The sequence below is a fragment of the Colias croceus genome, chromosome 9 (genome assembly GCF_905220415.1).
Source record: "Colias croceus chromosome 9, ilColCroc2.1".
NCBI lineage: Eukaryota > Metazoa > Arthropoda > Insecta > Lepidoptera > Pieridae > Colias > Colias croceus.
In genome coordinates, this window is record NC_059545.1 from 2,651,279 (window position 1) to 2,667,364 (window position 16,086).

At 30.7% G+C, this 16,086-nt stretch overlaps 2 protein-coding genes and 1 long non-coding RNA gene across 3 annotated transcripts; 2 read left to right on the plus strand and 1 right to left on the minus strand.

Annotated features, from left to right (window-relative positions):
* Positions 1–4,822: 4,822 nt before the first annotated feature.
* On the minus strand, positions 4,823–10,915 carry LOC123694475 (THO complex subunit 1). Its single transcript, XM_045639924.1, has 10 exons — positions 10,733–10,915; positions 9,970–10,647; positions 9,427–9,686; positions 8,928–9,100; positions 8,338–8,467; positions 8,178–8,263; positions 7,404–7,555; positions 6,794–6,886; positions 6,275–6,355; positions 4,823–5,959 (listed from the first exon to the last, which is right to left on the minus strand). The coding sequence occupies exons 1-10, from the start codon at positions 10,775–10,777 to the stop codon at positions 5,645–5,647; spliced, it is 2,013 nt and encodes a 670-aa protein (XP_045495880.1). The 5' UTR covers positions 10,778–10,915; the 3' UTR covers positions 4,823–5,644.
* LOC123694476 lies at positions 7,284–9,737 on the plus strand. Its single transcript, XR_006751816.1, has 3 exons — positions 7,284–7,572; positions 9,258–9,347; positions 9,633–9,737. It is a non-coding gene; the product is annotated as an uncharacterized LOC123694476 (long non-coding RNA).
* Positions 10,916–11,832: 917 nt separating the features above from the next.
* LOC123694529 lies at positions 11,833–15,879 on the plus strand. Its single transcript, XM_045639989.1, has 3 exons — positions 11,833–12,030; positions 12,525–12,726; positions 14,297–15,879. The coding sequence occupies exons 1-3, from the start codon at positions 12,014–12,016 to the stop codon at positions 14,447–14,449; spliced, it is 372 nt and encodes a 123-aa protein (XP_045495945.1). The 5' UTR covers positions 11,833–12,013; the 3' UTR covers positions 14,450–15,879.
* The last annotated feature ends 207 nt before the right edge of the window (positions 15,880–16,086 follow it).

Here is a 16,086-nt window from a genome sequence, read left to right on the forward strand (position 1 = left end):
CGCAATTAATTGTTTACAATATCCAAGCTTTAAAAAACGACTGCTTAATAAACAGGAAATGACAACATCATCACCTTTTTATTGGTAAACATGAATTTGAACTTTCTAAACTGGGGATATTTTTATTATTTCACCGTCTGTGACAGTTATAGACCATAGACAAAATTAAAAGCATACGTTTGGATATGCGGTTATGTGTTGCTATACATATCTACGACATTTTATTTGATTCAGCTTGGATTCAGCTGTGGATTCAGCATTAGGGAAGCAGATTATAGACGAGTTTGTTTAATTCATAACTGTAATTTTAATATTGATACTGCTTTAGAAATAATTTGTAAACACATATTTCAATTTTATTTGGTTAAGTATAGGTAGTGTCTTCCTAGCGGTTAAGATGTTGTACCTACCTACTTTCCTAGATTTTATATCCTTTGAAAAGTACCCGACATATATTTTTAAGAATAATAAACATACAGGAAGAATAATATACAGGAATAATAAACAAACAGGAAGAATAATATACAGGAAGAATTTTTCTCTATTTCGCATTTATATTTTATACTTTATAGTAGCTGAACAGAAACGTTACCGATAAATGCGTCGATGCAGCTATTTTAAATTGCAGAACATTGCAGTTTGATCTTAGTTTGATATATTATGTATTATGTGTGAGATTACAATTGGCCCGATTGAAACAATTGAAACATATAACTAAAAAGGTACCTATGTTTTTTATTGACAATAGAGAAGCGCTTGAGCACCGATAAGATGGTACTCGCATCCCAAGAAGCCTCCCTCCCCTTCCTTCGTACGTGTGTAGAAATTTACAACGCTGCAATTCTAGACAGGAATTGATACCTTTTTTTTATAGTGGGGAAATCTTCCAAAGATACCCATTCCTACTGTATAGACATCATATTAGTCCCTAGATAAGAAAGTGCCATAGGCTAAACACATCCACATTTTTTTTCTATCAATTTAATTATAAATACCTACTTAACTAATTTATACTAGGTTTCCCACTTACACCCTAAATAAGACGTTTATTGCGTACACCAAAAATAATTACTATAAACTTATCAACGTAAATACACGCACGTGTGTCAATACCCAATAACGATAGTCGATAAGTAGGTTTATGTAGGTAGGTGCTCATAAGTCATAGTTTTATTGTTTAAATCTTTGGTAGGTGTTGGTAGGTAGGTAATTTTAACAACTGATTAAATAATATACTCTTTGCTAATCAATAAAAATTACTTGCCTTACGTAAACCAAGAAACAATATGATTTTTAATATTTTAAAACAGCTATTTCACAGTAAAAACTTTTATAGGAATTATCATATTATATATAAGGTTTTAAGTTTTAACCATGTTTTAACTATGAAGTTTCACTGATTAATCTAGACTAGTAATTATTAATGATAACATCCTACAAATTTTTTCGCTTACACCTAATAATTGTATAACGTAACATGATTCACGAATTACAAAGTAAATATTTCCCATCTAATCCATGATAATATTATAGTTAACCCACATAGAAATATGCTAATTTATACACAAAAGTAAATCCGAAGCGCAGCAATGTTTACAACCACGCCCGGCGCTCCACTTTACAGAAATATACATCTTGAAAATGGTTTGAAAAATGGCCTGATGAAATTTTGTATGCAAGCCGCCCTGTGGCTGTTCGTGGGTATTGGTGTGAAAAAAGAATATAATACCTATGTACCTAGGAGTAAACTGTAAACAATAACAGCGGATTCTTTGGAGGAGGCTCTAGGCTACTATTAATACTAATAAGTAAAAATGTTTACAATTTTGACTCATTTCGATTATCAATATCTGCCTGAAAATAATTAATCTAAATAAATGTGTTGAAAATGTTGATAGTATAATAGGAAAGGTGCCTAACTACTAAAATAGCATAAAGCTAATAAACTATTAACTAACATCATTCATATTATCTAATTCAGAGTTATGATATTTTATTTTATATTATCATGAATATCAAAAGAATTTAGGCAAGAAGGTAACTAATGTTCTTGCGTTCCTTTATAATGGGTACAGTCTGGATGATTGCGCAGATACCTTTAATAAAATTAATTACGCCTAAATGACGGACACAAATGTTCTACTCGGCTGTTTATCTTTCACCGTTCACGGGAGACAGCGAAGTGTGTTTTAAATTTATTTGAATTTCAACGTCGTAATAAAATTCTAAACAATGTTTTTTTTGGTGCCGTTGAGTTTTCATTCGCCTTTCATTCTGTGTTTCATTCAACTTGTTTTTAACTCTTACGATTTTGTTAACAAGACATGAAATAGCAGGAATCTTTTCTTCAATGGATTAGATAGTTTTGCCTTGAATACAATTATACGAACATTAAAAACGTGCTGAAAAAATTGTTTTACAGTTAGTACCTAGTGCAAAACAGCTTTATGTGTAGAAACACCCTTATTTCCTCTAAAAAAAGAGTGTACATTAATATACATAAAGGTAAGGTGAAGTAAGAAATAACGATTTTTTTTTGTTTAACTGCTAACATAGGTATGACTAAGTTATCTGCATTCATAAAATTGATACTTTTTGTAAAAAGATATGTTTAAAAATTATTTTTTAATATAATGCGACAGCTCGTTTACCATTTTTATCACCAAAAAAATAAGAATGAAAATATTTATTACTATTTTAAAACAAACAATTGTATTATTGCTTAATGACATATTTTTATAGTACACGACATGGCCATTCATTATTATGACTCTGTTCGTTTTACACGACCATTAACTAGTTACTTGTGCACTCTATCAGTATTTAAAACAAAGTCGTGATTTTACTACGAAGGTTTTAATTTATAGGTTAGCTTCATGCACCATGCACTGTCTTTCTCATTGTAGCACAGAACAGGAGGTACCTACTGTGGGAGGTACTGTGTTTTTCTGTTCTGTGCTTAGGTTCTGTGGTAAACCTAAACTTTTTTCTTTCTCCTATCAAGCCTATTTATTATTTTTCAAATAGAATAGGTACATACTACGTGATAACTCTCACACTTTCTTGTTAAAGTTTTAATTAATGATAATAAATAAAAACAAGTTGTATCGTTTATTCTATGCTTAAAAGTTAAAACTTTATTAAACTTAACATTGTCCTTAAGGGGCAATTTTTTTTTATTCATTTAAGTATTCATAACAGAGAATTACCTAAATTCATTCGGCATGAACTCTACATTCTATTAATCAAAAAGAAAAATAAATTAAATTAAATTTAAAAGATAAGTGCGTTAATAATTAGATCTAGATATCCGTTTGCCGCTTCATGTTTAATTCGGGAATCGAGTTGAAAGGTTGCGAAAAGCAGTTTTCATGAATCATGCCAAATTTTCGGATGCCGATTTATTGAATGCGCGCGTAAATTGCCAGTCTTAAAAATATTAGCTATTATTTTCGTTAAAAATTTTTCCATTATACAAGAACTTATGTATATATTTTGTAACGATTATTTAGCCAGTGAGATCATATTATTATAGTCATAAAATTTTATGTAGGCATTCGCGTAGGTACCCATTAAACATGCTACATTAAAAATATTCTAGTTTTCAGTAGAGGTAGGTACGAAATGTTGTTACTAGGTGCGTCAACTGAAAAATACTTGTCCGTTGTACTTTTCTTTATTTAAACAAGTTTATGTGAGAATAATGTAGAGACAGTAGGTAATTGTACTTTAAAAATATTCAATTAATAATTACATTCATACTTCTCACATCTTTAATTTTCATCACCACCTCCTACATTTACAATTGTTTACAAATGAAGTAGCTACAACATTATTGAATTTTACGTGCATATTTTTAGAAATTTACAGGAAATCACACACACACACACACACACACACATTTCTACTTACAGTAAAATTTGTACAATCCACAAATTCGGAAAAAGAGACTCCTGCGCACGCACGTCACGCCCGTTGCCGTATATTTTTAATATAAAAATATCTAGTCGGGTATCGAATCATAAAAATATAAATATTTTAAGATCGACCGCTCGAGCACTACCTAAGCCTCGTCTACCCATTGACGTATACGTTACGAACTAAATTCGGTGCAGCGACTATTCCGCGATTCTGTAAACATCGCGGCGGTGCTGAAATGTGGCCAGATTACGTTGATCTGCAACGCACCCTGCATAGCGGCGATATCCCCCACAGTTTTACAGAAGAGTTAGTGTAAGCGGCTCAAGATATACTGGTTGTTATATTCATTTGCCAAGCTAACGCTTCGACGATTATGAGTCTTATTACAGAGTGCCTCGAGCTATAATTGTGTGCTTCGACGGTAGCATGTATGTTTGTATGTAATAAGTTCTGTTTTGGGCACACCGTGAGTCAGCCGCTATGAGGAAAGACGTGCAAGTTATAATTTCGGATCGGCCGACATTGTTTAATGGTTTTATAAATCTGAACCAAATGAGTTTCCGACGGAAATTCATGTTGAAAATTTATCTTAGAGCTTGAGTTTGCTCAAGCACTTTCCACATTTTGTGAGGATTATGGTTAGAAGTTTGATGCAGTATTATTCTTATAAATGGGATATTAACAAATGTTTGCTAGCGTCCCTCGTCTCCAATGATTTAAATATACTTTTAATGTAGAATTTTTACAGCTTTAGAGCTCTGAGTCTTATTGCCTTAAATACTTTTTCCTTGAATATCGGATAATTGAAATTTGCAACTCAAAACGTGTTTCAAACTCAATGATTATTATAGCATTTAAGGATAATTATGATGAAAGATGTATTAAAAATAAAACTCTTGAAACTTGTTGAATTATTTATTCAATACCTTATTAATACGACCTATATTAATCGTACCAATCAAAATAAAGCTCATCTTAAATATACGAATGTGAAACAATATTGTAACTTTACATTTTTTATAATTCGGTTGTAAGTGAATGTTTTTATATTGTTCCGCCTTCACTTCGCTTTCGATACAAAAAGTCGATAAATCGTAAATGTAAGTAATTACTGTAATATATATCGGTATAATGCTATGTTACATGGCAGTGAGAATAACGACTCTACAATTAGATATAGATACATATTCAATTTTCATAATATAAAATTTTATTGGAAAAGGTTGACTATACTTGCCCATAGGCAAAACCAGTTATTGAATAGATTTTTAATTTATTTGCCGTTTAGTAGTTTTACATGAATAAATCCTTTTATTAAGATTGCTTATACGTTTTTAAACAAACTACTAAATTACGATGGATAATGTTATGTTCGACGATTTTGCTTACAACTTTAGGAAATTTTCCCTAAACACTTATATTATCAGTTATGTCAATACACCAGCTCATATAACCACAGCAGAAACAATTTAAACTCTTACAATCGAACTTTTTAAGTAAACTTTTTTACAATCACAATCCCAATTTACACAGGTTAAACTTCAAATTCATGATTACAGTCTGTTTCCATAAACAACACGACATCAGAACAATTTATTAAGTCCGTTTCACCACAAAATCCATTCACAATTTCCTTTATTTCTAAAGTTCAATATACAGCTCTATTACTATACAAATAGGGCCCAAATCACTTCGACTGGTACTTGCCCCGCATCTTCCAACGTCATTTTGTGTTTTTGAGCGCTTCACACGCCTCAACTAGTTCTAGGCCTTCCATGATATAGAGTAAGTTCTCTACAGAGGCGTCTTCATCATCATCGAACCACAATTTGAGCATATTTTTGGCTCGGGCTTCATCTGTCGCGTTCTCTGTTTCGAAGTACTCTATCTCGTCGGGTTTGTAGTCCAGTTTTACGGCTAATTTCTTCCAATCTGTTAGCTTTTTGGACACTGCGTCTAACTGCGTTTCGGTTATCATGGTAAGACGGGCGCGTTCCGTTTTGTCGTCGTCGTCGTTGACGTGAGTTGAATCTGGTACCTGGAGAGAGAAATAAATAAAATTAATTTATAATTAAAAGATTTAAAATTCGTTTTTATATGGTTATGGTTCAAAAATATCACAAAATTAAGTAGAAGTGTTTTATCTCCCACGTAAGAAACTAAAAATGCTGAACTTTGGTATATAATTTTCCCAGTCTTTTTAATAAGAATAGTTATGATGTAACAAACATACATGTTTTAGATACATTGAACAGGAAAAAAAAAACTAAAAAAAGCGATTGATCAAATTGATTTTAATTTATATAGAGGTAGTATAGAGAATAAAATAAATCTTATATGTATAAATATTTACCTGCTCAATATCATTTGCATCTCCTTCTTTAATGAGGTCAGCCTCTATTTGCTCTTCAGTTATGTCTTCATCATTCGCCTCCTGTATAATATCAAATAATAAATATAATATGTAATTGTTTTAATTATTATGCATTTTGAAACTAATTTTGCACATTTACGTCAGTATTGTTAGAAAATGTGTTATTAATATACAAATTGGGATACTTTTATTTTCTGACTTTTGTTTACTACAATCTGCAATATTTATAAAACATAAATAGGTATAAAAACTAATAAAAAAATGTGTGCGTGTACTAGTGTACACACGTAAGAAGTGAAACTTCTTTATGACCTTATTTTAAAAAAAATAATTTACTATATGCAACCTTTACAGAAATACGTCGAATCACGCATGGAAGGGATAAGAAAAAGATGGCGCGTAACGGAAAAATGTCACGCGTAACGAAAAAATGTTACACAATTTTTTTTCCAACCCCGATAAAGAAGTTTCGCTTCAAAAAATAAATAATTATCTTACCTGTTTAATATTTTTATCATTGTTCACATTAGCATCACCATTCGAGTTGCTCGCAGCTGCATTCGCGGCAACTTCACGTGAGATACGTTTTACCTGCGAATATAATCCTTATTACGTAAACAGTAGTACTCAAAATTCTTCATTAATGTACAATTACAATTAATTTAGTGCCATAGACAAAACAGTCTTGGAAATATATAAAAAGTCGTAATTAATCCAGAATGGAATAGTGGGGTATGTATATTATTTAAAATTTATATTAATATTATAAGAGGAGATATTTCATTGTTCATTTGCATTGAATACGTTCGCCACTAATGGACGAATTTGTGTGATAATGATTTTCTCAAAATAATATCGTAATATTATTTAATGTAAATAAATTTTATTTGACAACAAAACACATGTACCTGCAGTTATGACTTAAATTACATACAATCACTACATAGTACAAAACAAAGTCACTTTCTCTGTCCCTATGTCCCTTTGCATGGTTAAATCTTTAAAACTACGCAACGGATTTTGATGCGGTTTTTTTAAATAGATAGAGTGATTGACTTGTTTTAAGAGATATTCATTTTGAATATTTCAGTAATATCTAAATACTTACCATATCATCAAGATAATCAGGCAGTCTTCCAATAGGGTTATTCGTGTGCACAAAGAAGTGTGGCGAACGACGGGCCAATAGCCGTAACGCGCGCCAGCCCCACCCCGCACGACCCGCCTCACCGCTCTCCCCACCAGATAGCATGTACGATTCTACAATATATTTACATGTAAGTATTGGAATAAATATCCAAAAAGGTGCCAAAAATTCATAATTGATATATATATAACACTACAAAACAAACAAATTATTTATTCAATTACCCCCTAAACAAAATCAAATACATAGCTCCAAAAATTAAAAGTACCTAACTATGTTTTTATAATTTTTTTATTTAAATAATGATTAACAAATTAATCTTCCTGTTTAGTAATACAAATGACAATTTTATAGCAATTAATTTCCTGTTTATTAATAACTCAGCCCCCGGAATCACAGACACAATAAAAAATCTATTGTGTCGTGGACCGATCGGGCTGCTGGGGGCTCAATGGGTTAACCACTAGCTTTCCACCCGCGGTATCGCCCGCGCAGTCAAAGAAAAACCCGCATAGTTCCCGTTCCCGTGAGATTTCCGGGATAAAACCTATCCTATGTCCTTTCTCGGGTATCAAAATATCTCTATACCAAATTTCATGCAAATTGGTTCAGTAGTTAAGGCGTGATTGAGTAACAAACAGACAGACAGAATTACTTTCGCATTTATAATATGTATTAAAATTAAAATAAATAAAGTATGGATTTTTAATATTATGTAATAATTTTCCATCTTACCCAGGGATGGCATGAAGTCTCTCTCTTTAGTTCTACAAGCTGCCAGGTTATCAGGGCATAGATTCCATAATTTTGTTAACTCAGTACTGCAAAAAAGAGAAATATATTACTTATAATATTATAAACAATTTATATTTTATACATTGTTTTAACCACATACTTTCCCATAAAATGTTTCTTTTGACTCTCATATTCTTTAATAATATCACCAACTGGTCTCCTGCGTTTTTTAACTCTTCTTACTTCTTCTGTGGATTCCGATTGGACAGGTGGTTTTGGTTTTTGGAATTCTATAAAAAATGACAATTATTTGTAATAAGTTGTGTGTGAAGTTAATACTACAAAAATCAATTAAAAAGAATAGGTTATCCCATATTTATTCTACAATAAAAATGAATTGGATATGATTGGTTGCTAATGAGTAATGAGTCTGTGTACCAAAATGCTTTGAATTCAATAAAAAATTGTGTATTCGTAATTTCTAAAATAACAAAGTAATTTATGTGATGTATTATATTATACTAGCGGTCCGCCCCGGCTTCGCCCGTGGTACCTACATATTTACGCTTTCAGAATTAACGAAATCGGTTCAGCCGTTCTCGAGTTATGCGCTTACCAACACATTTTGCGATTCATTTTTATAGTATAGATTATGTAGTATATTATATAAAACCAGAAACAGCTTTGTAAGTCATGTTTGTACATTTGTAAGCATGTCTAAAAATAATAATCACAAAAATAAATAAATACCTGGACACCCATCATTTTTCCAACTATTCCAATGTTCCTCCCTTTTCAGTATACTTTTAACACACTCCACAAAACATTTACCATCAGGAGGAGTTTCACTGAGCAATTTATAAATTATATTTGTCGTTTCTTGCACCCATTCTGATTGATCAGTTTTCAGTTCTTGAGATTCTCTGTAAATATAATATAAATATTAAATAGTTATTACTTTAAAAATTTTGAAGTACAATTTTTATGTTTTTATTTTAAAGTTACGACTTACATCAACAACTTATACTAATATAAAGTAGTCTACATTCTGAAGTAAATAAGATTTTTTTTATGTTATAGTATAAGTTGGCAAATGAACTGCCGCGTCACCAGACTGAAAGCAATGATTAGCGCTGCCCATGATAATCAACAAACCCTGAAGTGGTGTGGGTAAGTTTAAGTCAAAGTAGTAAATTAATTTAAGCAAAAACATCTAAGAATATCATTAAATAAACTATGCAATACTTACAATTTAAACTTAACACTAGACGTCAAATACTGGAATAAAATCAGGAACTGTATCAGAACACATCTTCTAAAATTGGAATCCGACAATTGTAATTCCAATAGTTTTTGATTCGTCAGGAACTTGGCGAAATAATGTTGTTCCTTGCTCTCTTTCATTTCAACATCTGTATTGATTGTTTTTAATCTGTTCAACTTTGACTTTTGCAGCTCTATTGCTTCTAGTTTGTACGATGAGAATGCTGATAAAACACTGCCGGAATGCTGAAATTATTTATTGAAATTAAACAATTAATAACCAAGGATGGAATAAAGAGGTAAGTCATTATTATGTTATGGAATCTATACTAATATTATAAGGCTGAAGAGTTTGTTTGTTTGTTTGAACACGCTAATCTCAGAAACTACTGGTCCGATTAGAAAAATTCTTTCGGTCTTAGATAGCCCATTTATCGAGGAAGGCTTTATATCATCACGCTAAGACCAACAGGAGCGGAGCAATGCGGGTGAAACCGTGGGGAATAAATAAAATTTAATTGTTACTCACTGCAACAAAGGTTTTCCATTGTATTTTGTTATAACAAGTGTTTGGGTTTCTGAAGAACTCTTGCAAGCTCCAGAATCTACAGTACAAATTATAGTCTATAGTCAGTTTATTCTTATCATCTTCAATCACCATCTCTTCATCCAAAACATCCTTTAAAGTGCTTGCATTATCACCACCAAACTCTGTTATATTCTCCAGATTAAACTCAGATACAATATTCAGCCCAGAACGTTCCGAGAATGGGAAGAATTTAGCCAAAAACAATAATATTCTCCCACAAAACACAGTGTTTTGGGAACGAGACAATCTTCTTAGCAAATCATTGCACATTCTCAACAAATTGTTTTTACACGCGCCAAAGAACAGCTCTTCTCGCCAGATATTTACGCCGTTTTCGACGTAGGTAAACATTTGTTCGCATTTATTCAATGTAAGAGCATCAAATATATCTCCTAGAAGGACTACAGGCATAGTTGGCGTAATCATCTGTCGCCGACATGATTCTATACAGAAATTGACGTAATTTTCAAGGGTTGTTGAGTCCTCGACTAACAATTCTAACAGTTTGTCCCGAAATGCTTGATCCATTGCTGCTTTTCTATCAGTTTCATTTGCTTTCTTTGAAAAAGAATCGAGCAGGTCAATATTGTTCGTTGAGAAAGCTTTAGACAACACATCCTGAAAACAATTACAAGATAAGTAAAAAATACAAAATAACACGGTAAAATAATAATATAAATAATTGAGCGAGGTTATGTTGTACCTTGTATTTGACCCGTAACTCGTCAAAACCGACTTTGGTAGACATTTTGTTTCTGTTATTTTTAATGTTTTTACATTAGCAATAACCGTTGAGTTATGAAATATATTAAAATGTTTATATATTAAAAAAAAAAACTGAAATAGCTGGGAGAAGCCTTGGAGAAGCCGTATCACAATTTTTTTTTTATATCAAAATGTCAATTGTCATTTGAAAATTGACATTGACAGCTAATATCAACATTCAATTCCACAGATGCAAACTTGTAGCACAGAATACATAATAGTAGCTAAACGCTACTTATAGTTTAATTCTATAAAATTATAAAAGGTTATTTGCGTCGCTTGCTGCTACGGTGCAGGTGCCACCCGGGTCATAATTGAAGTGAAACTTCTTTATCGGGGCTGGAAAAAAATTTAATGTAACATTTTTTCGTTACGCGTGACATTTTTCCGTTACGCGCCATCTTTTTTTTATCCCTACCACGCGTGATTCGACGTAGTTATTTCTGTAAAGTTTCATATTATAGTATATATTTTTTTGAAAAATAAGGTCATAAAGAAGTTTCACTTCTTACATGTGTACACTAGTACACGCACACATTTTTTTTTAATCAGATAGTTGAACCTTCCACTGATTTCAAGGTACATTTAGCATTACAAGGTACATAAAACTAAACTATATACATAATAATATTAATATTATAGAAAGATAAGTTAATAAAGATTCAGGTATTATTCGCTCACAAAGGGTTATTTACGTGTCATGAATTCATGAATAAAAGAAGAATATGTATATAGGTAGTTATTATAATTTTTCTTAAAACTGGAGCATAATGCTAAAAAAGCTTTTTAATTTTAAAAGATTTTTATCCACATAATAAGTACTAGCAACATTAATTTCAAAACAAAAAAAAGGACTACGGTTAGTTTGATTTCTTTTAACTGTTATTGGTCAAAATATTCAAATTTCATTGGCTAAAAAGCGATACTTGACAAAATCTACAAATCAATTTTCAACACTGAATTGGAATAACCAATCCAATGCCGTAGTAATCAGCAGCTGTTATTGAATTGTCTTTTTGACAGTGCTACGTATGAAATTGATGTTTTGTGTTGTCTGAATATGTGGCGTCCTGTGTATTTATTTTAATATTTTTTGTTTAATAACGAATTGCTTTTGTAATTTTAATTAGAATAAGTTTACTGTTATGAATAGGTGTACATAATTGTAGAATAATATCAGCTTTTGTTACGGAATCATTAGAATTATCATAATTCAATAATGGATCGAAATATGAGGTATGTATGGTCGAACATGCTTTGTTGTCCTATTGTTTTGTATTTTCTTCTAACAAACATAATGTGAAAGGATAGTTTACAACGATTACCTGTTTTGTTTAAGTAAGTTCTATGGAATTAAATTATCGATCTTGTTATGTCAACGACCGGACTTAATCACGTAAATATTTTACCATGTATAAAAATTTCATACTAAACAATAACTTCCGCATTATCACCGTATCACTATTATTTTTATCTAGTTGAAATATCGTTCAGTTTGTCGTGATTTTCGTTATCTTTACTATGCACCTACTTGTTTATGTTATTATGACGCTGCATATCAGAAAATGATGAAAATGTAGTGTTTCATTTAGAAACAAACTTTTTTATTTTATATTTAGAAGTTTCAATTCGTAAAATATCTTATTAGCATATCAACTATCTCCGTATATTATAGTATCTTTAAAGCAATTTCTATAATGTAACGTAATTCCTCATAAAAATAATTTCAGGTCAAACTATGTGAACAGTGGACCAAGATCCCTTCCACACATTGGTAACAAACGTCACAATGGTAATGGTCACAATGGAGCCCGACTCAGCCCGCCAGCACAGACAACAGTCAACATTCACGCAAATAATAACAACATCAACAATAATAATTGTTCTCAACATGATGATCTCATTAATTATATTTATGACTCTTGGAATAAGGTAATATTTAACACATAAAAAATTAAAGGAATTGCATTTTTGATACATTTTTATCACATAGTTAAATCCTTTGATGTGATAATCTACTTGATAAAGAACATATTTTTAGATGTACTTTTGTGCCAAAAATCATCTACTTTCTCTTCATAATTTTCATGTACAAGTGTGTTGAATGACACCTCTTAAGATTAAATAATACACAGTCTCATTTCCCACATTTTTTTTATAGCTCTGTTGAATCTGTACTATGTCTTGGCATTTTAGGGCTACAAATTTATAAAATCATGTTTCAAATGAATATTTACATTAAAATATAAGACACTGAAGGTTTCAAAATTCAATAAAAATATTTACTGATGCTAATGATACATATTAATTATAATAAATCTGTAGAAGGGTCAATTCTGTACATTGAAAATATTGAAAAAATAGTTTGGAAAATCCAAAAGTGCACGCCTCATAATCTCATCCTTTACAATAAAATTGATTATTTATAAAGAGTACGTGACTATAAATATAAAAAAGAAATAAAATAAAACATTTGGAAAAGTAAAGAAAGCGGTACCGTAATAATTGAGCTATTTTTCTTGTGGCCCCACCTAGATGTGAAACTGCGCAGGTTTAAGGGACTGACTACCAACTTATTTTTTTAAACCTTGGCTTATAGTATAAAGAATCGAGTTTATAATGGTGAATTTTGAGTACACTATAAAAAAAAAAGTCGATATTTTTTTTGTTTATTTAATAACAATTAAACCACATCGAATCAGACCCTGAAAAATGAAAGGGTTCTATTCCTGAGCATACTCAAGCGTAAGAGAAAAAAAAAAAGACTCGATTAGTAAAGTATTTCGGTCGCTATTGTGTTAACAAGAAAATCCTCCGCACATACAGACACACGGACGTCCAAGACAGAACTTTTTTAAACTGTTTTTTAACTAGTTTAAATAACAAAAATGACATCAAAAATATCATGAATGTTAAAAATAGTGTTTTTTCTTAATATGTGTGTGTATGTATTATCTTACAAGTGCAATGTATGATACATAAAGACATTTTAAGTTTGAAAAATCAGATGTTTTGCGCGAAGTGACAGTAGTACCCACCTCAACGCTTCGCTTACGAGGCGTGCAATAAATAGCAGGGGGTGTTACTGGATCGATACCAAACCCAAATATGTGATTAAAAAATTTTTTGTCTGTCTGTCTGTCTGTATGTTCAGGCATCACGTGAAAACTAACAGTTCGATTTCGATGAAACTTGGTATAATTATACCTTATTATCCTGGGCATACAATAGGATACTTTTTATCCCGGAAAAATACGTAGAAAAAAAGTTAATCTTAATTTTTCCGCGTGGACGGAGTCGCGGGCGGAAGCAAGTTATGCATACATCAGTTTCACTGATCGATATTCTTTAGGGACAAGTAGGTGATCAGCCTTTTGTACTACCAGACTGAGACTTTTTTTTATTTTCATCTCTACCGGGAAGCGAACCCACTTACTTATACGTACTTTAATCTCCCAACACATAAAATGTACATTAAAAATAAATTTGTATACTATTTCAGGTAACGCGCGAACTAGAAAGAGGTAGCGATGACGCGAAATACTATATAGAGATTCCGCCGCGACAACTGGCTAACTTCAGGCCGTTCAATCTAGAGGAGTGGTGGGGGAAACGTTTCATTCAGTCGATTAACCGTAACAAGCATCGCTCTTAGTTCTTGTATGAAATCATATTAATAACTCATTGTAACAATATTTTTTTAACAATTGACGATGTAATTGTATTTGTTTTTTTTTAAAAGAGTGAGAAAAAAATTGACGGAGGTTTGAAAATGTGTGGAAAAACAAATCAGGCAACATTAATATAATATGAATTTAGTAAATTTTAGTAAATGATGTATGTTTATCAAACAAGTGTGTAAAATTGAATTTTAAATTTACATATTACTTATATCGATAATGAGTTAACTTTTTTTTACAGCATTTAAATAAATTGGTGTTTTATTGAATTTTGATTCAGAAAAAGTACAAAAAGAGCAAATATAAAAAAAAAACCGAAACAAAAAGTGTTTGAAGTTTAGTTACCAGCATATTGATTGTGAAGTTTTGCTCTATCAAAAGATGCTTTATTTTATTGTTGTTTTCAAACATTTTTTGTCAATCAAAAAAAATTTTGACAATTTTTTTTCGTTATAATTATCAAATCGATATCAATTTCATCAAATAAAAAATAATAATAAACGTATTCGTAGAAACGAGCAATAATTATGATAAGCAATAAGTTTAATTCGTAATTTGTATAATGTTTAAGGGAAAATTTATTATGTATATTGCATCATTTATAATAATGCCCTAAATCTAAAATATATTGAAACAATGAGATGTTAATTCTAATTCAGTCTCGTATTTGAAATATCTCGTATTAGATATAAATTTATTATTGCAGTTTTGTACTTATATCAAGTTTTCTTATCCACTATGAACTTTTCCGATTATAATCAATGAAATAATACTAAATATATGAAATAGATTATGTAATTTTGTCAGTTATATAATATACAAAAAAAAACAGAAGTATTTTTTCAAATCTATTTTAGGAGATTATTAAATAAGTTTTATAATTAATTTAGTGTGAATTTTTATTTTACTAGTGATAAGATGTGTTGTTTTCGTTTAGAATCAGCTAGATATTTCTTATTTTAAATCATGACTGTATAAAATGTTAATGGAATAATATTTAAAAATACTTGTAACATCACACAGATATACATACTATACTATGTCTGAACATGGCTGTAGATTTAAATTTGCTCTATTTTTTTCATTTTATGAATGTTTTACGCATTGATTTCATTACTGTTTTACAACTAATTCTTCTTAAAGCTTGTTTTCATAATTTATGAGAGAATAATGATATCTTTAAAAAATTAGTCTTCATTTTACACCGAAAATAGAGCACATTTACATCTATGATTATTTTGAAACAGATGAATAATAATAATGATTAATTATTATACACATTTTACTGATAATATTTGACATTCCATAAAAAGTATCCTATAATAGGTACTTAGCATTTGAATTGTAAATACGTTGTAGCGATAAAGCGCTGATAGATCACGATTTTAATAAAACATTTTTTCTATTTCTGTCTCTTATTGATCTTCCTGCCCTTTTGTTGATAAAAGACTACTCTTTCCTCTGAACTTAAATGCAATGCTGACAATGAATTCACAAAAGAAAACTTAATAAATTAATTATATTCATCAGATTTTTGCGCCCATCTCTTACTTTATTATACATTCGTATGGTACGATAATAAAGAGGCATCTCATAGGTATATTATACAGTT

Bases quoted from the DNA above. Each gene is read 5' to 3' on its own strand.
- LOC123694475 (XM_045639924.1), bottom strand. From the start codon at position 10,777: ATGTCTACCAAAGTCGGTTTTGACGAGTTACGGGTCAAATACAAG. The intron at 8,468-8,927 runs GTATTTATTTAT...CATTTTTTATAG, and splicing joins GAAAAATGATGGGTGTCCAG to AATTCCAAAAACCAAAACCA. The intron at 6,887-7,403 runs GTAAGTATTTAG...TTATATTCGCAG, and splicing joins CTGATTATCTTGATGATATG to GTAAAACGTATCTCACGTGA.
- LOC123694529 (XM_045639989.1), top strand. The intron at 12,727-14,296 runs GTAATATTTAAC...ATACTATTTCAG, and splicing joins TTTATGACTCTTGGAATAAG to GTAACGCGCGAACTAGAAAG.